General features: G+C 39.8%; 1 protein-coding gene across 1 annotated transcript in view; it reads left to right on the top strand.

The window, feature by feature from the left end:
* Window positions 1–24,442, top strand: part of LMBRD1 (LMBR1 domain containing 1) — an 810,247-nt gene that overhangs the window by 522,105 nt on the left and 263,700 nt on the right. Inside the window, exon 11 of the mRNA XM_053710415.1 lies at window positions 17,414–17,518. Coding sequence (XP_053566390.1) covers window positions 17,414–17,518 — 105 coding nt within the window. The remainder of the gene's footprint in view (window positions 1–17,413; window positions 17,519–24,442) is intronic.

Here is a 24,442-nt window from a genome sequence, read left to right as displayed (position 1 = left end):
GTTGAGGCCTGGTTCCCCTCAGAGTACAGTCCTTGTCAGGGGGATGTATTTTGGGGTATGGTTTATGATTTTGTTGGTTTCACCTCATGGTTGTGTCTTCTGCCTCCCTTCCATAACCTCTGCTGATATGTTTCAGTACTGGTTTGGCTGTTTTGCTGTTTGTGTCTATTGAATAGTGCAGTTATAGTGCTTCCTTCCATTGTTTTCTTCAAGGTTGCAGTTTTTTCAAGTATCTTCCTTTTCTCTCACTTTCAAACAAGCAGTAAATGTAATTCCTATGGGATTTCTGTCCTCAGATGTAACCTTCTACTGTGGGATTCTGGAATTTCCTACAAGATTTCCTCTGATACCTGTATCTGCACTGGATGGACTCTCTTCTTGATACTGCTCCATCTGCATAGCCGGTGTAGGGGTGTTTTTGCAGGTAAGTGCTTTACTCTAGCACACACACTGGTCAGAGACTATTTGTAGGTACCCAGTCAGGTACAACATAGACAGTGGACTAATTCTTGACACTTGTGTGGCCTATTTGGCAGGTCAACAATGATTAAAAAAAGAGAACAGTGAGCCAGCAGATATGTTATGGTTAGACAATGTTGGAAATTATTCACAAAGATGTTAGTCATACATAATGAACAACGACAAAATCACAGTGAATGTCAATGGTGATATGAAGTCCCAAAAAATTGAACCAAACGAACTCAGTAACTTAGTTGATACTGGTGTGTAGGTATTCCCAAATGGAACCAATTATAAATCAGAAAGGTATAGTCTCAATTCACGTAGATAGGTGGCTGGCAGCTTCTTCAAGACTTTTGTTGGTGTCCCAAAAGGAAGGAATATTTGGCAGGTACCTGCGTTCTTTATACTGGTTTATGGCATTACAGACTATACTGAATGGCTTTATAAACTCTCTGGCAGCTCTGTGGAGACTTTTTTTTAGCACCTTTCTGTAACAGGTGTTTGTCTCTTTAAGATATCTGATGGTATTTTTGTGTATTCAACAGTTTGGTTGTGCACTCTCTAGTTTGTAGGGGATGTATTTTTATGGGGTTTTAATGCTTATTTTACTCAGTACAGAAAATGTTTGGTTATTTTGCCATTTTCTTTTTTGCCCTCTCTCTGGCAGTTATTCTTCCCCCCCCCCCCCCCGCTTCACTGTCGTTTTCAAATTTCCTGAGGCCTACCTTAGTCTAGATAAACAGTTCAGTGGTATAGGTCTGTAAGTCATCCAGTTTGGTTTGGTAAGTCATCATGAGTTTGGTTGCTAGAAAGGGGTGAGTACAAAGTTCTGCCAGGGGGGGTTATTTAGCATTTTCAGTCTGCAGTCTGTTTGTTTGTTTTTAAATGTATTTAAGACTAAAGCTTAGAGTGGCATGGCAATTATACAAGACTCTTTGCTTGTTTTTTCATTATCTGATTTTTACTCTGTATTATGGAACAAAAATGGTCCCCTCTGTTGTTTGTACTATATAAATAAAACTATGTATCTCTAATTTATGCAATTAGCCATAATCTTGTATTTCCTACTATAAGAAATTCTGTTTAGGAAGCTTAAATGTTTTTTTTCCCCTGTATATAATTCAGTGTGTATAAGGTTCTGAATAGCTCAGTAGGTAGCATAATGAATTTAGGATCAGGAGACACACATGCTAATCCAGCACAGAAACTCTGCTCAGCAATCACACATAACACCTGATGTAGTTATTATTCTGTTAATGTGATTTATAAATCTAGATTGGCAACCATCCCTGAAATTATGTAGTATAAGCACAAATCTGGGCATTTACCCTAATATGTTGTAGTATATGTGCAGAATGTCTCGTCTGCCCAAATTTTTCTGTGTTGGTGAAAAAAAAAAAAAATCCTTTGTTTTTCAGGAGAGGTTTTCTTTTCTTAAGAAGTAGATTCCTCCTAAATGTTCAGCTAACCGGAACCTCTTTGGGTAGAGTCCCATGATGCAGAAATTATCTAAATTAGCGTGGAAGCTAAAGGTTGTAACTTTGAATCCAGCTATGGCTGCTTGTTTTAAAAGAAGACGCCTGTTAAGGTGACTGCTTTTATCTTTTATGTCTAGGGCTAAAGGACATTGTTTTGGTTGTCTCTGTTTTTGTCTCAGCGCTGAACTTGATCTTTTTGACAAGAAATAAGGCTCTTTTCTTTATTATTTTAGGCTTAATAATTCTAGACTGTATTATAAGGGTACTTGGTCTCAAATTTGGATGCAATTTGTATTTGAATCTATACCTGCACATCCTATTCAACTGGATTTCCTTTGTATGCTCTGGTTGGCATGCTTATACTTCACTGTTTGTTGTCGTATTTCTGTTTCATTTAGATGCAGCTCCTTTTTTGATAAGGTTCTAGGAGTATTGTTGAAGGTAATCCGTGTTTAGGGGATCTTAATTGTCACTTATCAGATTGTTATTTTTGTGCAGGCTTTTTTAATTTATGGTCTTTTAACTATGCCCATATCCAGTTTACAGGGTGTCTTTTCTAGAAGATATTAAGTTTTTATCCTAATGGGTTTATTGTTGGTGGATTCATGCAGAATATACCAGATATATCAGAATCTTTGTCTGTCCTGGAATCCTGCTTCTTTCCCATCAGTAGCTCACTGCATTTGCAACACTTTTTTTCTGTTTAGGCGCAATCTGTGGTTAGAAATCAGATTCCTGCCCTTTCTGTTCTTTTTCACAGGAAAATTGCTAATCTTCCTGATGTGCATAGTTTTCTTTAGGCTTTATCTAGAATAAGCGTGACATAAAACCTTTCTCTTCTCCTTGGAATCTTAATTTGGTTCTGAAAGTTTTTAAGTTTCCTCCTTTTGTACCTATGCATAAGGTAGATATTAAGCTTATTTCCTGGAAAGCCTTATTTTTATTTTGTCTATTTCATCTGCTACAAGAGTGTCTGAGTTGTCTGCATTTTCTTCTGATACTCCTTATCCTGTTTTTCTTAAGGATAAAGCTGTTTTGAGAACTTCTTTTGATTTTCTGCCTGAAGTTGTTTCTTCTGACAAAATGAGTATTGACATTGTTGTTTCTTCCCCTTTTTCCTGATCCTAAAAATTCTTCGGAGAGACTTCTTCATAACTTCAATATTGTCCGGGCTCTGAAATATTATCTTGAGCTTACTAAAGATTTCAGACAAACTCCTGATTAGTTTATTCTTTTTTCATTTTAACACAAAGGGGCAGAAGAGGCATCTTCTATTGCTCTGACTTCTTGGATTAAGCAATTAATTCATATGGCTTATATAGAAGTGAAACTCCTAAGTGTATCGCAGCAAATTCTACTTGTTCTGCAAGGCAGCTACTTGGTCATCCTTGCATACTTTTACTAAATTCTACCATTTTTATGTTTTTCCTTCTCTTGTTACTTTTGATAGGAAAGTGCTTCAGGCAGTAGTATCTGTCTAGGACTTTGTTTTCTGATTTTAAATTGCTTTTATAAAATTATATATAAATGATTTTTCTGTTTTGGGGTGCTTTTTTCTTTTGATAAAAGGGTGTGCATCCCTCCTTTTTTTCTTCCATTACTCTGGACCTCTGGGTATTAGTTTATATTTTGCCTGATAAATTCCTTTCTTTCATGTTGATGAGTCCATGAGACCCCACCCTGATTTTTTTTATATTATTTTATTGTTATTTTTTGGCACATCCTTTTTTCCTATTTCCTATATGTATTGTGCTCTTTTTTTAATTATCAGCTTGGCTATACGACTGATTTCTATGGAGGTGGGAGGGTTTATATAGAGCTCTGAGGATTGGAAATCTTTGCCTCCTCCTAGTGACAGGAAAGGTAATTCCAAGAAGTAATGGGCTGTGGACTCATAACCATGAAATAGAAGAGTTTATCAGGTAAGATATAAATGATGTGTTTTCTTTGAGAGACGGCAATAACAAATATTGCCCAATTGGAATATTCAAAGGATACAATACTAAGCAAATCATGTATCTCATAGAATGCAACAGTAAAAATTTCAAAAAGAATTGCTAAAATGCCTACATGGAGCGAACCATGCTTATAGTGACTGTGATTAGAGCAAATGACAAAAACTCTTATTTAAAAAAAATCTAAAGGATTAAGTTAAAAAAGTTGTCACATAATAGCATGTAATCAAAGTAATGAACTAAAATACAATAATACCCCTATAGTATATATTCAGAGCATCATAATAAAAGATAGAAACATAGATAAAATAATAGATAAAATACAATAAGATAATTTAGAAAACCAAAATGGAGTCATAAAAAGTCATCAATGCTGTCTATGAGCCCCCTTAAGGTAACTTTTTACAAGGTAAATCACTAGGTACACCTGCTTCAGTCATGTCTTGGGTATGGTAGATAGCTCCCTTTTAGATGTGATAACCGGAAAACAAGAGAACATATAGGCAGGATAGTGCAATATCGTTAAAACTAATTTATTAATTAAATAAAAGTGCACATAAGGTAAAAACTGCTCACATAGGTAAGCTCAATTACATATGAGTTATCAGTAGAAAGCAGCAGTACAGATAAGCTCTCAAGATAGCTCCATATCAAAAGCACAATCCAAACATCCGTTCTTGCAGAAATGCAGGTAAGCGTTCTCCACTTCCAGAGAACCGTAAATCAATGTCTCTAATAAATCCTTATGCGTTTCAAAGGTGCATTGTTTGTTACTCCATCAGAGGATTAAAAATTAAATATTCAGTTCCGTTATTTAAAAAGAGTCTGCGGCCCGCAACCATATTGACTCCTGGCTTATTGGTTGATAAAACGTCATGTGACCTAATGACTTATTGTAAGGAATCCCTATTCCCATTGTTCAGCGGTCATGTGACCCTGTTACGTATCACAAGTGATTTCCATTCAGTATATCTCTAATAACTGCCGAGATGACAATTAAATTTTCATTGGAAAAAAAACTATTTTCTTTTCGAGGTGGAGTTCTTCCTACAAACCCATGGTACAGCTATGGGGACACACTTTGCACCCAGCTTTACTAACTTATACATGGGTCTGTGGGAGGAAGAAACAATTTGGAACAATAATCCATACCTCTCCTATATAAAAAAATTGGGGGAGGTTTATAGATGATATTGTTTTGGTTTGAGAGGGTTCAGAGGTAGCCCTCAATGAATTTATCAAATCTCTAAATCAAAATAATTTTAATCTCACCTTTTCTGAAAAAAAATTGAGTTCTTAGATGATATCTTGTTCAAAGAGAATAATACCGTCCAGACTAAGCTTTTTAAAAATGGAACAGACAGTAACGGATACCTGCATGCCACTAGCAAAAAAATAAAAAATATACCATATGGCAGTTCCAGAGGGTGAGATGGAACTGCTCTTAAATGGAAGATTTTAAAGTGGAAGCAACTATACTTAAGGAAAAATTCATAAAAAGAGGATACAATGCAGGAAAACTAGATGAGGCCTATGAGCAAGTAAAAAGTCTAGATAGAGACTAATGGGGAGAAGGTAAATTTCATTACAACATATAATGAGGGTTCCAATTAAATTAATGAAGAAAGTTTGAACAGTCCTCAGTTAATACAACAAGCTTTATTTACCAAATTAAAACAGGAACAGGTAGCATCCAGTGGGCTATGATTACGGCAAATGCCGAAACGCGTAAGCCAGTCAAGGTGGTATGCCTGCTCCCACTGGATGCTACCTGTTCCTGTTTTAATTTGGTAAATAAAGCTTGTTGTTTTAACTGAGGACTGTTCAAACTTTCTTCATTCACTTTGTTATACACCAGCAGGACAGATCCTTGGTACTTGCACTACTCTTGCTGTGTATACCGAAGCTGTTTTTCTGCAGTTTTGCTCGACATCTACCGGCCTTTTCCAAATTTGACACACCTTCACCCCCATTGGCCAGCTGAGACACAGGACTGTTTTCCACGTGATTACGTCATTACAGAACCTTGCTACTGGCATCAGAGACATCACCTCCCCTCTCGCGGAGCAGCGAGGAAGCATGCGGCCTAGTGTGGTGAGTGAACCGGGCTAAGCGGTATACGCAAGTTAGTGTTTGGGTTATTTCCATCCGGCTGGGTCCCACCTGAAGCGGCATATAAAGCATTTGCTATTGGAGGTTGGTGGTAACTTTTCTTTACGAACTGTGGATTTCTAGGAGACAGTTGGTCTCTGTCTGTGCGGGGGTATTGATCGGATGGTTTTGGTGTGTCTAAAGAGAACTTTTTGGTATACACGGCTACAATAGATTAAAGTGGACCCCAAGTTGTTTAAGAGTGGTCTACACTGGTTTATCCCCCCTTTTCTTTTTTCATATTCCAATTAAATTAAACAGATTTAAAAAAAAAAACATTTGCATTTTTTGATGAAGGATGAACTTTTGAAAAATTTGATACCTAAAGAACCAAAAATCATATATAGAAGAAATAGAAATCTTAAGAATATTCTAGCACCCAGCAAATTACGAAAACAAAATAATCAAAACTGGCTAGGGAAAATGGCAATAGGCTTCTATAAATATAATAAGTTAAATTGTGTTTCATGCATACATAATTTCAATGGGAACAAACCCACGAGGGAAGTAAGATCAACTACCTCAAGTAAGGTGTGTAAAATAAATGCCCCCTGTAATTGCAAGACAGGTGATGTTGTCTATGTAATCCAGTGCTCGTGTGACATGCAGTATGTAGAATGAACTACCAGGCCTTTCAAAAAGAGACTGACCGAATATCTCACCAATATTAAAATGGGGGAGAAATCACATAACCTATCTGTACATTTCAAAGAGTTTCATAATAAGGATTCGACAGGGCTTAGGGCTACCATTTTAGAACATATACCAAAAAAGAAAGGGGGGGGGGATAGAGAACTGAGATTGAGGAGAGAAACATTCTGGATCCACACCCTAAATACCCTCAAACCATATGGACTTAATAAGGATATTGATCTTGCAGCTTTTCCTTGTTGAACATTAATATAACTAACATAACACATGATTTTATGACACTTTTTTTGTGGTTTATCCCTTTGACATAGTTTTGTATTCCATGAATAAATAGAAAATTCTAACTGGAGGCTACCTATGTTTTTTTTTTTTTTAATTCGGTTAATCTTCTTTTTTTTTTATTACCCCACTGGCCTTCTAGCATGGAGAGGAATGGAGTATATATACCTATGGAGAACTCCTGCTAAACCTATTAGATATACAGTATGTGTTATGGGACAATGAGAATTCCCGCTAACATGGGTAACTGAGAATGATTAAGCAAAAAGGTCTCTGTAATAATGGCAAGTAAGTGGGATTGAATAACTTTATTACATTGAAACTTATCAGTTCATGTAATAGGATATTTAGCATAAATGAGCAATTTAAAAAAAACCAAATATGAATTAAATATATGGGGGCACTGAACAGGCGAGATATATATATGTGTGAACAAAGTGCACTCCAGACTTTTCTTCGACAGCCCTGGGTACAGCAAAAAGTAGAATATAGAGCTAGACAAAGCGCACTCCAAAGGTCTGAATTAGCAGTCACTTTTTAATGTGAACGTTTTTGAGTCTAACAGACTCGTCTTCAGACTTCACTGTTTTTTCTGAGGACGAGTCTGTTAGACTCGAAAACGTTCACATTAAAAAGTGACTGCTAATTCAAGACCTTTGGAGTGTGCTTTTGTCTAGCTAGATATATATATATATATATATATATATATATATATATATATATATATATATATATATATATATATATATATTGTTAATAGAAAGAGAAAATCAAGTAATGGCGCACAGCTGATTACTATTGATCAATAAATTGAAGTATTGTCAATATCAATGTATTGCTGATTGATATGTCATACAAATAAAAGTAAAAATAAAGTACATATGTCCATAAAATTGGTTTTGAGCTCAAGTTATTTCTTATGCTTCAACAGTTTTTATCCTTCTAAGGTAAGTAAGATGTGCTTACCAGAAAGTACCTCAATCCTATGAGGTAAGGTGTCAGCCTTTTTTGGGGGTTTACAGATGGTTCTTGGACTCTTGTCGAGATGAAAAAAACTTTTCTTTTCTTTTGAATTGTGTAATCTTGCAATTTCTGCAGTATGCCTTTAATGGAAATCCTGGACTCTCTTGTGAAGATGTTACAGCTGGATGTAATTTGACAAACAGTAATGGAGACTCCTGGACGTGCCAGTGGGAGAGGCAGATTGATCAGGTCAGGGCATCCAAAGGTCCAAGTTCTAAGCCAACAGCCTCCTTGGATTGGAGAAAATGATGCAGCAGATTCTAGAGATCCACAGATATGAAAATATTATAATTCCAAATTGGGTTGCTGTTGCTTTGTATTTTTATGGGTTTTTTTTTTTTATTTTATTTTTTTAACAATATCCCACTTCAGAGGTCAGCCCCACTGATTCCAACTTTAAAAACAAAATCCAGTTCAGATCGCAGATGCCCACTTCAGAGACCAGCAAGACAGATTCCCACTTCAGATGCCAGCTGCTGGCATCTGAAGTGGGAATCTGTCTTGCTGGTCTCTGAAGTGGGCATCTGCGATCTGAACTGGATTTTGTTTTTAAAGTTGGAATCAGTGGGGCTGACCTCTGAAGTGGGATATTGTTAAAAAAAAAACCCATAAAGATACAAAGCAACAGCAACCCAATTTGGAATTATAATATTTTCATATCTGTGGATCTCTAGAATCTGCTGCATCATTTTCTCCAATCCAAGGAGGCTGTTGGCTTAGAACTTGGACCTTTGGATGCCCTGACCTGATCAATCTGCCTCTCCCACTGGCACGTCCAGGAGTCTCCATTACTGTTTGTCAAATTACATCCAGCTGTAACATCTTCACAAGAGAGTCCAGGATTTCCATTAAAGGCATACTGCAGAAATTGCAAGATTACACAATTCAAAAGAAAAGAAAAGTTTTTTTCATCTCGACAAGAGTCCAAGAACCATCTGTAAACCCCCAAAAAAGGCTGACACCTTACCTCATAGGATTGAGGTACTTTCTGGTAAGCACATCTTACTTACCTTAGAAGGATAAAAACTGTTGAAGCATAAGAAATAACTTGAGCTCAAAACCAATTTTATGGACATATGTACTTTATTTTTACTTTTATTTGTATGACATATCAATCAGCAATACATTGACATTGACAATACTTCAATTTATTGATCAATAGTAATCAGCTGTGCGCCATTACTTGATTTTCTCTTTCTATTAACAATTAACTACAGTGACAAGGGTACACTGCATCATAGGCAGCACGCGTACACTTAACAGTAACCAACACAGAAATCAAATTAAAAAATAAGAAGTGTTATAGTTTTTTAGCGCTGGTGCCCCCTCTTGACTTTAAAAATATATATATATATATATATATATATATATATATATATATATATATATATATATATATATATATATTCTTCTTAAAGAGACAGCCAACACCAGAATTTTTGTTGTTTTAAAAGATAGATAATTCCCCAGTTTTGCATAACCAACACAGTTATAATTATACATTTTTTTACCTCTGTAATTACCTTGTATCTAAGCATCAGCAGACTGCCCCCTTATTTCAGTTCTTTTGACAGACTTGCATTTTAGCCAATCAGAGCTGTCTCCATGGTAAATTCATGAGCATGAGCTCAATTATATCTATATGAAACACATGAAATAATGCCCTCTAGTGGTGAAAATCTATAAAAATGCATTTAGATTAGTGATGGCCTTCAAGGTCTAAGAAATTAGCATATGAACCTCCTAGGTTCAGCTTTCAGCTAAGAATACCAAGATAACAAAGCAAAATTGGTGATCAAAGTAAATTGGAAAGTTGTTTAAAATTACATGCCCTATTTAAATCATGTTTTTTTTTTAAATGGAAAGAGTCCACAGCTGCATTCATTACTTTTGGGAAATAAGAACCTGGCCACCAGGAGGAGGCAAAGACACCCCAGCCAAAGGCTTAAATACTCCTTCCACTCCCCTCATCCCTTAGTCATTAGAGAAGTGTCAGAATTTATTTGGTCTCTTATGGAGGGTAGTACTCTTTGGCATGGGACTGAAGTTTTAAGTAGTCCTGTCAGTCTCTCAGTGAGGGCTTGGATGAGAGTTAGAGTTCAGAGATGCAGGAAGAGTCTTTCTGCATAACCATCCCGACTCATGTTAACAGCTCCTCAAGCAATCGCCGTTGTCGAATTTCGCTCCGCTGCCTGCTTTCTTTGAAGTCCATGGCGGGGGCGACGCTACTATCCGTCACACTTGAAAGGCTGTGTTCCTGTTCCACCTTGCGGGTCTAACTTAACATAAGGGTCTCAGTGAGTCTCCTTTAGTATCTTGGAATCAAGGGTTAATATCTCCTGAGGGGGGGTTATTGAACATTGGGGTTTATAATCATGTTTGTTATGTGATTCAACCTGCTTATGTGTGGTGTTTACGTGCTCTTGGTTGGAACATTGAGGCCTTTGGAAGTGACGCAACCTTATGGTTGGGCGTGCTTTTTTGGACTTTACGGTTCACCTTGTGGTCTTCCATTTCCGCATTCCTGAGGAAGACAAACAGTGATGCAAGTCCATCTGAAGGAATTAGGAAAACTACTACAAAGAGACAGGTGAAGGGTAGAAAATAAATGAAATATAAGAGAGAATTTCTTTCAAGTTTTTTTTTTTTTTTTTTTATATACTTTAATTCCACTATTTAAAGCCAAGACTATACCAAACTCTGCTGGCTTTAGAATGCAAGCATCTTCCTTTGACTAGCGCGCCGGGCGAGAGGAGTTAAAAATACAATCTAGCTACACAAGTTGCGCAGTACTACACAACATGCGTAGGGAGATTGTAATTTAACTCCTTCGTTAGTTTTCACTGATGTCCAGCCAGGCACTGTAGGGAGTTGCGGTGCGACAGGGGAGACATCATCAGAGGAGATTAGTTCCTGCTTCATGGTGTCAAGGACCACCAACATCTTCTCGTGGACCACGGACCACTGGTTGGTGACCACTGTTCTAGAGGACCTGTGGGTCTACAAGGCAAGAAGGATTGTCTCAGTCAATAAAAGACCTTCAATTTGGATGACTGGGTCAGTGGCTTCTCAGCTGTGTCGATCTATGATGTCTGGTATTGCCAGACCCTAGTGTTCCGCTCCCACGTGGTGGAGAGTTGGAGGGCTTTGCGCCTTTTTCACGCAAAGTGGCGGTGTGGCCTTTTTTTGCTTGAGGATTGTCATTGGACTTGGTCCTCAGCAGCTAGTAAGTTAAAGGGTAGTTTGGCTGCCTTGCAGCGGTTGGGTTTGCAGAATGTAACCAGCTGCAGCTATTGCACATCGACTGTGTACTGTCTAGCTGTTTTTATGAGACATTTTGATCTCCCTCTGTGATTTCCATGTTAGGCCTCCTTTTAGGGGCCTGGGAGATGTTTGTTCCCTGTTAGAGACACTGGGCGTGGTCTCCTTGGGCTTGTTTGGGGTTCCTCCTGGAACTGGGTATGGTTTGAGCCCCTTTCTCCCTGTGATCATCCGCTTGTGCTGAGGTGATGTGGAGACCAGCCTTTGCTCGAGTGGTTTTGTCCTTGAGGTATTCCCTTGCCTTATTGTCCTGAGGCTGTTGGTGAGTCTAGAAGCTATAGCGTTGTTGCACGACTTTTTACTGCTTCGGCTCCTTGTAGAGTGGGACTTCGGCAAGGGGTGGTTTCTTCCTTAGGTCGGGACTTGTGAGTTTTTCTTGTTATCCGGGATGATCTGAATATTGCATTTATAGTCTGGGTTGTTATTCAGACGGTGTGTTAAGCAGGTTCTGTTTATCTAAACAGTTGGGGGCTCTGGCCTGTTCTCCCTGGTGCTTCCGCTTGCTGGGTTTCCTTCAGCATTTTTCCTTGTGGATCCCGTTGTGGGTTGTTACCGGACCTTTAGGCTCCAGTGTTGGTTTGTGGTTCCTGGAAACTTTGGCTATGTACTTTTGCTCAGATTCCTGATATGGTCTTGGTTGGCCAGTGTTGTTGCTCATTGGGGCTTATGTTGCACCTTAGTCAGTTTCCCTTAGTCAGTTTGCTATAGTATCCATTGAATTCACTGCTCTGCTGGTGAATGGACTTGCAGTGTCACTGCTGCTACTATTGCACATTGGTTGCGTGTTAGCAGGCTAGTTTTTGGGGGAGTCACTTTCAAGGGGGATTGATCTCTCCTTTAGCATGTGGCTTCACGTCTTATGAAAGGTGCTGCCTGTTAGCCCTTTCCCCTTCTTTGGTGAGAGCTTAGTTTCCTTTTAGAGAGATGTGGTCCTTTTCTTATGGCTTCTCCTGGTTCAGGAGTTGGAACCTGCAAGTTTCCCTGGCTGAGAAGGTTTTTCTCTCTGGGTTACATTCTGTTTGGAGTCTTGCTGGCTCCGTGTCAAGACTAAGTTGGACCTTTTTGCTAGATCCTTTGGGTGTACGGCCCTGTTGTCTGTTCTAAGGAGTCGGGTTGCACCCGTGCTCTGTTGGATTGGCTGTGGCCATTCTTTCACTCGTTTTGAGACGGTTTGGGGATGCTTTTGTTTCCCTCTTTCAGACCTGCCACTGCTGGGATTGGCTAGCTGGACAGCTAGTTCAGCATTCTAATGCTCTGTGGCTACTCTGTACTGTAGCAGTCTGAGGGTTGCTAGTTTGTTCCCTGGTGAGGTTTACTCAGCCTTTCTTCCTTTCGAGGTTGATAAAATGAGCAGCGCATTGTGTCTCTTAAAGGGGATTAGCCACATTCGCATAGTAACTATCTGGCTACCTAAGCTTACAAGCAGAGGGTCTGGGATTGCTCCACCTCGTGTTCGGGGTGTCACTTCTCTTTTTGGGGGACCTTGTGGAGGTTATGATCACCCTTTTTTTGGATGAACTGTGGGTAGGTCTAGCGGCTTGGATTGCCTAGAGGGAGTTGGCCTGTCTGGGAGTTGGCTTTTGCTCTCAGGTATTTAGACCGCTGCTTCATAACTTGTGTTTCTGGCGAGTCTGAAGACTCGCCAGAAACACGGCCCTTCAAGCTCCGTACGGAGCTTGATAAATGGGCCTGCTTATCTGTACTGCTGTTTTATTTTACTGATACCTCATATGTAATTGAGGTTACCTATGTGAGCAGTTTTTACCTTATGTGCACTTTTATTTAATTAATAAATTAGTTTTAACGATATTGCTTTATCCTGCATGCTGTATATGTTCTCTTGTTTTCCGGTTATCACGTCTTGAAAGGGAGATATCTACCATATCCCAAGACAGGACCGAAGCAGGTGTACCTAGTGGCAGGAGCACAGACTCTTCCTGAACCGTGCGGCACTTACCTCATTTGATTGAGTATTCAGCTTGTGAGTAGTTACCCCTAGGGGCTCATACACATCATTGATTACTTTTTATGACTCCATTTTGGCTTTCTAAATTATCTTTTTGTATTGTATTTTATCTATGTTTATATCTTTTATTATGATGCTCTGAATATATACTATAGGGGTATTATTGTATTTTAGTTCACTACTTTTAGTGCTTCCTCTGTTCTTGGTCTGTAAAAAAAAATTCTGTTTGTAGAGTGGAAAGTGGAATTTCCTCCTTCTACATTCTTGAGGTCAGGCAGCTTTCTGTGGTGTACTAGACTAGAATATAGTTATTAGGGGGATTGGTCTCTGTGCTGCGCTGGAAGTGTGTCCTTGTTTTGCATATATAAACAGTATCCCACAAAAGTGAATACACCCCTCACATTTTTGTAAATATTTTATTATATATTGTCATGTAACAACACTAAAGAAATGTGTACAGCCTGCATAACAGTGTAAATTTGCTGTCCCCTCAAAATAACTCAACACACAGCCATTAATGTCTAAACCGTTGGCAACAAAAGTGAGTACACCCCTAAGTGGAAATGTCCAAATTGGGCCCAAATAGCAATTTTCCCTCCCCGGTGTCATGTGACTCGTTAGTGTTACAAGGTCTCATGTGTGAACCGGGAGCAGGTGTGTTAAATATGCTGTTATCGCAGTAGTTTCACAGGACAAGTTCAACTCAGAACAGGCCTCGCCATGGTCAACCAAAGAATTTTAGTGCACATGATCAGCGTGATATCCAGAGTTTGTCTTTGGGAAATAGACGTATCAGTGCTGACAGCATTGCTGCAGAGGTTGAAGTGGTGGGGGGTCAACCTGTCAGTACTCAGACCATACGCCACACACTGCATCAAATTGGTCTGCATGGCTGTTGTCCCAGAAGGAAGCCTCTTCTAAAGATGATGCACAAGAAAGCCTGCAAACAGTTTGCTGAAGACAAGCAGACTAAGGACATAGATTATTGGAACCATGCCCTGTGGTCCAAAGAGACCAAGATAAACTTATTTGTTCCAGATGGTGTCAAGCGTGTGTGGCGGCAAACAGGTGAGGAGTATGACAAGTGTGTCTTGCCTACAGTCAAGCATGGTGGTGGGAGTGTCATGGTCTGGGTCTGCATAAGTGCTGCCGGCACTGGGGAGCTACAGTTCATTGAGGGAACCATGAATGCCAACATGTACTGTGACATACTGAAGCAAAGCATGATCCCCTCCCTGCGGAGACTGGGCCGCAGAACAGTATTCCAACATGATAACAAACCCAAACACACCTCCAAGACGACCACTGCCTTGCTAATGAAGCTGAAGGTTAAGGTTATGGACTGGCCAAGCATGTCTCCAGACCTAAACCCTATTGAGCATCTGTGGGGCATCCTCAAATGGAAGGTGGGGGAGCGCAAGGTCTCTAACATCCACCAGCTCCATAATGTCATCATGGAGGAGTGGAAGAGGAAGCTCTGGTGAACTCCATGCCCAAGAGGGTTAAGGTAGTACTGGAAAATAATGGTAGCCACACAAAATATTGACACTTTGGGCCCAATTTGGACATTTCCACTTAGGTGTGTACTCACTTTTTTTGCCAACGGTTTAGACATTAATGGCTGTGCGTTGTTATTTTGAGGGGACAGTCAATTTACACTGTTATACAGGCTGTACACTCACTACTTTACATTGTAGCAAAGTGTCATTTCTTCAGTGTTGTCACATGAAAAGATATAGTAAAATATTTACAGAAATGCGAGAGGTGTACTCACTTTTGTGGGATACTGTACATATACACACGCACAAACTGGTGGAAAAATATCGGTATTGTCTACTAGTCAGGGATTTAAAAACTACTAGCCCAGTTTCTAAGTCATATGGGACCACAGGAAATATATATATAATAAAAAGAGGAGGCCGCTCAATTTACTAGCCATATTATATTGAAAATAGACTATTTTAGTGCTAAGAAGAAAAGAGCTGATTATTTCTCTTCAACCTGTGTGCAAAGATTAATATCATTTGAGAATTACTTAAGGCTTTTAAAAATGTTTAACATGGATTTAGTATACATGAGAGAGCGCTAGCGGTAGTAAATATAAAAGCAATACAAGTAACAGAACAATAGTGTGATTGTCATGAACATTTAATATGTAACTTAGGACTAATAAGGAAGAAAATTATCCTATTTATATACAGAAACATATAAAAACAGTTTCTATCCTATACTAGAAGTATTTGCATCTAGAAAGAGTGCTCTTTAAAACAAAAAACAAAACAATAAAGCATGAGACCTCAATGTGGTTCACACCTGCACTCTTACAAAAGTAATCTTTTTTGTTAAAGTGATGGTAAATCTTGGTGTTTTTTAAACAAATAAAAGGGGACTTTCAGTCATGAAGTATAAACTACTTCATGCTTTAAGTTCCTTTATTTGTTTGAAGCGTTCACCGCACAGGCAGCCCACGGCAGAACTCTGACATTTCCACCTCTTAGCAAACAGCTGTGCGGGCTAGCTGGCGCCAAGCCAGATAGCCCGCATGGCTAATGGTTAATAGGGCGAAAATGTCACCTCTCAGCAAAATAGCGTTCTGCCGTGAGCTGCCTGAGCATCTCAATGCGGTGAATGCTTCAAACAAATAAAGGAACTTTCAGCATGAAGAATTTTATGACTAAAAGTCCCCTTTATTTGTTCCAATGGTAAATCCTAGCATTTCACAAACGCTAGGATTTACCATTACTTTAAGGATAAAAAGCTTACAAACACGAAGAATTGAAGAAAGTTAATATTGAAATGATTCCTTGTGACTTGGATTCCAACTGTCTTGATAAACAAAGGGTATGGGCTGTATATTAGTGCAGTAAGATAACTTTCATAAAACCTTAGCAACCTCAAGCCTAGTAGACATGGTACAGGTATACTAAAGGGATAACCCAGATGACAGATGTCCACATAGGACAAAAAAATAAGGGGCTTGTAGCCAAAGCAGCCTCAATGCTTAAAATATGGACCCTTAGAAAAGTTCCAAAATGTGGAAGTTATTTGCTACTAAATACAGATACCGACCTACTCCCCCAAGTAGAGTTAGTTCTACAGAAACGCTAGGAGAATGATATGCCAGCATCACAACCTATCTCAAACTCTTCCCCAGACAATGTGTTTTATTTCACTTTACATTTTGTTAGTCGTGTTCATATAAGAATTTAAGATTTGGAGGTTATTGTTTAAATAGACATGAAACCCCTTTTTGTTTTTTACCTGGTTCAGATAGCACATTCAGTTTTAAACAACTTTCCAATTTACTTTTATTATCTAACTTTGTTTTCTTGTTTTTTTTTTTTTTTTTTTGGTTTTTTTTTTAGTATACCTAGGTAAGCTCAGGAGCAGCAATGCATTGCTGGAAGCTAGCTGATTGGTGGCTGCACATATATTCCTCATGTGCATTTCTGCTCCTTCAACAAAGGATATCAAGAGAATAAAGCAAATTTTATAAAATACGTAAATCATGTATCTTTAGTCCCATTTATTTTTGCCATACACATTTGATGCTTATTAGAATGTTCAAAAATGTTTGTGGAACTCATACCAAAATATCACTTTTCTGTGTTTGCTCTCTGATATTTAAGTCCTTTTATAATGTAGCAAAAATGAAAACCCTAAATAATTGTTATATTTTAGTTAATGTTGTAATGATTAATTAGGCATTAAAGTCAATTGTGTTATATCTTTACATTACATTAGATTACAATAGATATTACAAAAGATATGCATCATAATTATCATTTATTTGTAGAGTTCTTACAGATTATGCAGTACATTATACCTATAAGGCAAATTATGGACCAGATGAATGGGTAGAGGTTCCTCCTAAGATTTGTCAACTGTTGTAGATCACATTTCAGGAAGGTGATCTACAGGACAGATGGTCTTGTAAGCTTATATGCGTGAGTGGAATGGTCTGACTTAAGAAAGAGAGGAACTGGAGAAAGAAAACGTTAGCATAGATTTTATACATCCCTGAACAGTAGAATCTTTAAGTAACATTTAAAAACTGCTTTAATGATCCAATGCACCATATTTTTTTATATGAAATAAAATGAATTGACCTGTGTATTATTTTTCAGGTTTTTCCTCTTGACTATCTCCTCATTACCATAATTATCATATATTTTATCTTTACATCAATGGCTGGAATAAGGAATATGGGCATATGGTTCTTTTGGATACAAGTAAGTAACTGTATGTACTGTCTAATTTGCTAATTAGTATATGTGAGTCAGTACTGCACTTTTTTCCCTTTTTAACAAATATAAAAAAAATATATGGTTCTACGTTAATGACTTTATTTTTTCTTTCATGTATTATTATTTTTCTTTACATTTATGATAACAGCTCACAAAGTGGGAGATGATTCTAGTAATTTGGGTTACTAAACCATTCACGTACGCACTTTAAAAAAACTGTTCAACAGGAACCCCTTCGACAAGCTTTGTTTCCCTCCATTTTTTGCCTTGTCTCTGCTTTGAGTAGGCTGGTTTCCTTGGAACATTGCTACTTTACTACATTGCTACTTGTTCCATGTTTTTTATCTTCATTTACTTGTTCCCTTTATATGAACTTCAAGGGTTTTTCTGTACCTACCTATCTCAATCTCTCTAACCCTTCTCTGTGCACAAACTCTCCCCTTTCTGTGATGTTCCTCACTCCTCCTTTAAAATGGAGTAAAGAATTCTCCAACATGTCATTACTGTGTGGTTGGAAAAAGATAATGCAGATAATGAACATCTTCTTTATTTACTCTATCTTGATCACAAGGAAACCTACAGATTATAATTTTTGTATTTCTCTTGTCAGGTGTATCCAGTCCACGGGTTCATCCATTACTTGTGGGATATTCTCCTTCCCAACAGGAAGTTGCAAGAGGACACCCACAGCAGAGCTGTCTATATAGCTCCTCCTCTAACCCCCACCCCCAGTCATTCTCTTGCAACTCTCGACAAGATAGGAAGTCTCAAGAGATATGTGGTGACTTAGTGTAGTTTTACCTTCAATCAAGAGTTTGTTATTTTTAAACGGTACCGGCGATGTACTGTTTTACTCTCAGGCAGAAATTCTGAAGAAGAATTCTGCCTGGAGGTTGATGATCTTAGCGGTTTGTAACTAAGGTCCATTGCTGTTCTCACACATAACTGAAGAGTATGGGAAAACTTCAGTTGGGGGAACGGTCTGCAGATTACCTGCTTTGAGGTATGTTCAGTATTTTTATTTCTAGAGTGATGAATAAGTTCTAGAAAATGCTGACAGAGCCTTGTGTATTTGAGGTAAGCTAGATGCAGTGATTTAACAACAACTGGGATCATGCTTACAAAACAGGGTAATACTCATGTTAATACTCATATTACTTAGTGACAAAACGTTTACATGTTTTCATAAATAGAACGTTTTTTTCTCTGAGGGAGATAAGTCTTTATTTGGGGCCTAGTTTCCACATGGCTAGTCTGATACTCCTAGGAGTACTTTCTTAAGGCCCCTCTGACATCCAGTACATGGTGGGAGGGGCCTATTTTCGTGCTCTAGATGCGCAGTTTCCTGCAGACTGAGACATCCAGCTTCCCTAGAGGAGTCCTCTGGCATCTGAGGACCATCATAAAGGGTTTATTTCTTCACTAAATCGTATTTGAGGGCAGGTAGGAGCCTCAGCAGAGCTGTGGCAAGGTGCTCAACTGTCTTTAACGGTGGTTAACGTTTTTTAAATCCGGTTTGGGGGCTAAGGGGTTAATCATCCATTTGCAAGTGGGTGCAATGTTGCTTTAGTCCCTTACACATACTGTAAACATTTCGAAGACTTTAATGTATTTTTACACTGTTTTGCAGTTTAAGTGCTAGTTTTTTTCTCTTAAAGGCACAGTAACGTTTTTGTTTAATTGCTGTTTCACCTTTATTAAAGTGTTTTCCAAGGTTGCTTGTCTCATTACTAGTCTGTTAAACATGTCTGACATAGAGGAAACTCCTTGTTCAATATGTTTGGAAGCCATTGTGGAACCTCCTCTTAGAATGTGTACCAAATGTACTGAAATTTCTATAAACTATAAAGAACATATTATGGCGCTTAAATATTTATCTCCAGAGGATTCTTTGACTGAAAAATGGAGATTATGCCATCTAGCTCTCCCCACGTGTCAGAACATATAACTCCCGCTCAAGTGACGCCAAGTACATCTAGCGCGTCTAATTCTTTTACCTTACAGGACATGGCGGCAGTTATGAATGCTACCCTCTCAGAGGTATTGTCCAAACTGCCAGGGTTACAAGGAAAGCGAGACAGCTCTGGGGCTAGAACAAACACAGAGCTTTCTGACGCTTTAAAATACCTGTGTCCGATATACCCTCACAATACTCAGAAGCCGAGGCAGGAGAGCTTCTATCTGTGGGTGACATTTCAGGCTCAGGGAAGGCGTTGCTTCAGTCTGATTCTGAAATGACAGTGTTTACATTTAAGCTTGAACACCTCCGCTTATTGCTTAGGGAGGTTTTAGCGACTCTGGATGACTGTGAACCCGTTGTAGTTCCAGAGAAATTGTGTAAGATGGAAAAATACTTTGCAGTGCCTGTTTACACTGATGTTTTTCCAGTCCCTAAGAGGTTTTCGTAAATTATTACTAAGGAATGGGATAGACCAGGTGTGCCGTTCTCTCCCCCTCCTGCTTTTAAAAAGATGTTTCCCATAGATGCCGCCATACGGGACTCGTGGCAGACGGTCCCTAAGGTGAAGGGAGCAATCTCTACCCTAGCTAAACGTACTACTATCCCCGTCAAGGACAGTTGTGCTTTTCTAGATCCTATGGATAAAAAATTGGAGGGTCTCCTTAAGAAAATTTTTATACCTCAAGGTTTTATTCTCCAGCCTCTTGCATGCATTGCCCCAGTTGCTGCTGCAGCGGCTTTCTGGTTCGAGTCTCTTGATATTTTAGACAGGATTAAATCTCTTAAATTAGCTAATTCCTTTATCTCTGAAGCCGTTTTTCATTTAAACAAGCTAACGGCTAAGAATTCAGGTTTTGGCATTCTGGCGCATAGGGCGCTATGGCTTAAGTCCTGGTCAGCAGACGTTACTTCAATGTCTAAGCTTCTTAACATCCCCTTCAAGGGACAGACCCTATTCGGGCATGGTCTGAAGGAGATCATTTCTGATATTACTGGAGGAAAAGGTCACGCCCTTCCTCAGGATAGGTCCAATAAGTTAAGGACCAAACAGAATAATTTTCGTTCCTTTATAAACTTCGAGTGGCGCAGCTTCAGCTTCCTCTAATGCAAAACAAGAGGGAAATTTTGCCCAGTCCAAACCAGTCTGGAGACCTAACCAGGCTTGGAACAAGGGGAAGCAGGCCAAAAATCCTGCAGCTGCCTCTAAGACAGCATGAAGGAGTAGCCCCCAATCCAGGACCGGATCTAGTGGGGGGCAGACTTTCTCTCTTCGCTCAGGCTTGGGCAAGAGACGTCCCTGGGCACTAGAGATTGTTTCCCAGGTATATCTTCTGGAATTCAAAGGTTCATCTCCAAAGGGGAGATTTCACCTCTCACAACTATCTGCAAACCAGATAAAGAGAGAGGCATTCTTACGTTGCATTCAAAACCTTCTGGTTATGGGAGTGATCCACCCAGTTCCAAAGGAGGAACAGGGGCAGGGCTTCTATTCAAACCTGTTTATAGTTCCCAAAAAAGAGGGATCGTTCAGACCAATCTTGGATCTCAAGATCCTAAACAAATTTCTCAGGGTCCCATCTTTCAAGATGAAGACAATCCGAACCATCCTCCCTATGATCCAGGAGGGTGAATATATGACTACCGTGGACTTAAAGGATGCTTATCTCCACATTCCGATTCACAGAGACCATCATCAGTCCCTCAGGTTTGCCTTCCTAGACAGGGATTACCAGTTTGTGGCTCTTCCCTTTGGGTTAGCCACGGCGCCAATAATCTTTACGAAGGTTCTAGGGTCTCTGCTGGCGGTTCTAAGGCCGCGGGGCATAGCGGTGGCTCCTTACCTAGACGACATCCTGATCCAGGCGTCGACTTTTCAAATCGCCTAGTCCCATACGGGCATTGTTCTGGCCTTTCTGAGGTCTCACGGGTGGAAGGTGAACAGAGAAAAGAGTTCACTCTTCCCTCTCACTAGATTCTCCTTCCTAGAAACTCTGATAAATTCACTAGAAATGAAAACTTTTCTGACAGAGGTCAATATATCAAAGCTTCTAACTTCTTGCCGTGCTCTTCATTCCACTTCTCGGCCGTCAGTGGCTCAGTGTATGGAAATGATCGGCCTGATGGTAGCGGCAATGGACATAGTTCCGTTTGCCCGCCTACATCTCAGACCACTGCAACTTTGCATGCTCAATCAGTGGGATGGGACTACACAGATTTGTCTCCTCTGTTAAATCTGGATCAAGAGACCAGGGATTCTCTTCTCTGGTGGTTATCTCGGGTCGATCTGTCCAGGGGAATGAGTTTCCGCAGGCAAGAGTGGACTATAGTGTCGACAGATGCCAGCCTTCTGGGCTGGGGCGCAGTCTGGAATTCCCTGAAGGCTCAGGGTTCGTGGACTCAGGAGGAGGCCCTCCTTCCGATAAACATTCTGAAGCTAAGAGCGATATTCAATGCTCTTCAGGCTTAGCCTCAGCTTGCTGCGGTCAGATTCATCTGATTTCAGTCGGACAATATCACGACTGTAGCCTATATCAACCATCAGGGGGGAACAAGGAGTCCCCTGGCAATGATGGAGGTTTCCAAGATAATTCTTTGGGCAGAGGTTCACTCTTGCCATCTCCCAGCTATAAATATCCCAGGATTAGAGAACTGGGAGGCGGACTTTCTAAGTCGGCAGACTTTTCATCCGGGGGAGTGGGAGCTCCATCCGGAGGTATTTGCCCAGCTGATTCAACTATGGGGCAAACCAGAACTGGATCTGATGGCGTCTCCTCAGAACTCCAAGCTTCCTCGTTACGGGTCCAGTTCAACGGATCCCCAGGCAACGCTGATAGATGCTCTAGCAGTGCCCTGGTCCTTCAGCCTTTATGTGTTTCCACCATTTCCTCTCCTCCCTCGTCTGATTGCCAAGATCAAGCAGGAGAGAGCTTCTGGGATTTTGATAGCACCTGCGTGGCCACGCAGGACTTGGTATGCAGATCTGGTGGACATGTCATCTTTCCACAATGGACTCTACCGCTGAGGCAGGACCTTCTACTCCAAGGTCCATTCAAACATCCAAATCTAATTTCTCTGCATCTGACTGCTTGGAGATTGAATGCTTGATTTTATCAAAACGTGGTTTCTCCGAGTCGGTCATAGATACCTTGATTCAGGCTCGAAAGCCTGTCACCAGGAAAATCTATCATAAGATATGGTGTAAATATCTTCATTGGTGTGAATCCAAGGGTTACTCGTGGAGTAAGGTCAGGATTCCTAGGATATTATCTTTTCTCCAAGAAGGATTGGAAAAGGGATTATCGGCTAGTTCCTTAAAGGGACAGATTTCTGCTCTGTCCTTTTGCACAAGCGTCTGGCTGATGTTCCAGACGTTCAGGCGTTTTGTCAGGCTTTGGTTAGAATCAGGCCTGTGTTTAAACCTGTTGCTCCGCCATGGAGTTTAAATTTAGTTCTTAAAGTTCTTCAAGGGGTTCCGTTTGAACCTTTGCATTCCATAGATATCAAGCTTTTATCTTGGAAAGTTCTGTTCCTAGTAGCTATCTCTTCGGCTCGGAGAGTTTCAGAGTTATGTGCCTTACAGTGTGATTCCCCTTATCTTATCTTCCATGCAGATAAGGTAGTTTTGCGTACCAAACCTGGGTTTCTTCCTAAGGTGGTATCTAATAAGAATATCAATCAGGAAATTGTTGTTCTGTCTCTGTGTCCTAATCCTTCTTCAAAGAAGGAACGTCTGTTAAACAATCTTGACGTGGTTCGTGCTTTAAAGTCTTATTTACAAGCTTCTAAGGATTTTCGTCAAACATCTGCATTGTTTGTTGTCTATTCTGGAAAGAGGAGAGGCCAAAAGGCTTGTATCCAGTCCACGGCCCGCCCTGTCACTTTAAGGCAGGTGTTTTTATTTTTAAAACTACAGTCACCACTGCACCCTATAGTTTCTCCTTTTTCTTACTTGTCTTCGGTCGAATGACTGGAGGTGGGGGTTAGGGGAGAAGCTATATAGACAGCTCTGCTGTGGGTGTCCTCTTGCAACTTCCTGTTGGGAAGGAGAATATCCCACAAGTAATGGATGAACCTGTGGACTGGATACACCACAAGAGAAAGAAATTTATCAGGTAAGCATAAAGTTTGTTTTTTGGTTGTCTCTTCTGCATATCTGTAGTCTCTTAAAAATGAGGATTATTATTTTTATTTTCTTAAGGCGGTGAGCGTCCACAAGCTTCAAACTTATGGAATTCTACATCGCGCCACCAGGAGGAGACAAAGATGTGCAACACACCAAGAGTTTTTAATCCCTCCCACGTTCCTGTACCTCAGACTTTTTCTGAGCACCCCAGCAACGCTGTTAAGTGTCACTTCCCTTACCCATAACCCCCAGTCATTCTCTTTGCCTCTGTCAAGGGAGGATGTGTGAAGATGGTGTCTGAAGATACTTAATCCTTTTATGGGTACTTTTCCCTGCAAGCAAGGATTTGGGGTTATGCAGTGTCCATGTCAATATCTTTAGTAAGAGTAATGGTGGCTTTTAGCAGTTAGTAGTATGGTGAGATGGTCTTTGCTTAAAACTTCTAACAAAAATGCTACCCCTTTATAGAAAGCCAGGGTTTGTTACTCTGTTTTTCCTTTTTCTACAGGTCTCTTACAGCCGTGGAGATATTTGTCACACCTTAAAAATAATTCTCTGCCTATCTGCAGCATCCACAGGTAAGTGCTTTCCCTTCTAGGTTAGAAGGTTCCAGCACTCCAAGGGTTAATCTTTCTGTGGATTTTTTATTTTCAATCTTACCTCTGATTGCACAGATCCTAAGATCGTTTTTAGGTAATTGTGTTACTTTGCTGGGGGCACTGCATATATTTGAGATTATAAGGCTGTTTGCGCGTTATCAGACTTTATTTGGGGTACATTTTACTTTATTTTTTTTTCGATATTTGGTGCTTTTTGGCCAAATAAC

This window comes from Bombina bombina, chromosome 4, assembly GCF_027579735.1.
Source record: "Bombina bombina isolate aBomBom1 chromosome 4, aBomBom1.pri, whole genome shotgun sequence".
Lineage (NCBI taxonomy): Eukaryota > Metazoa > Chordata > Amphibia > Anura > Bombinatoridae > Bombina > Bombina bombina.
This window is presented reverse-complemented; position numbering and strand designations above follow the sequence as displayed.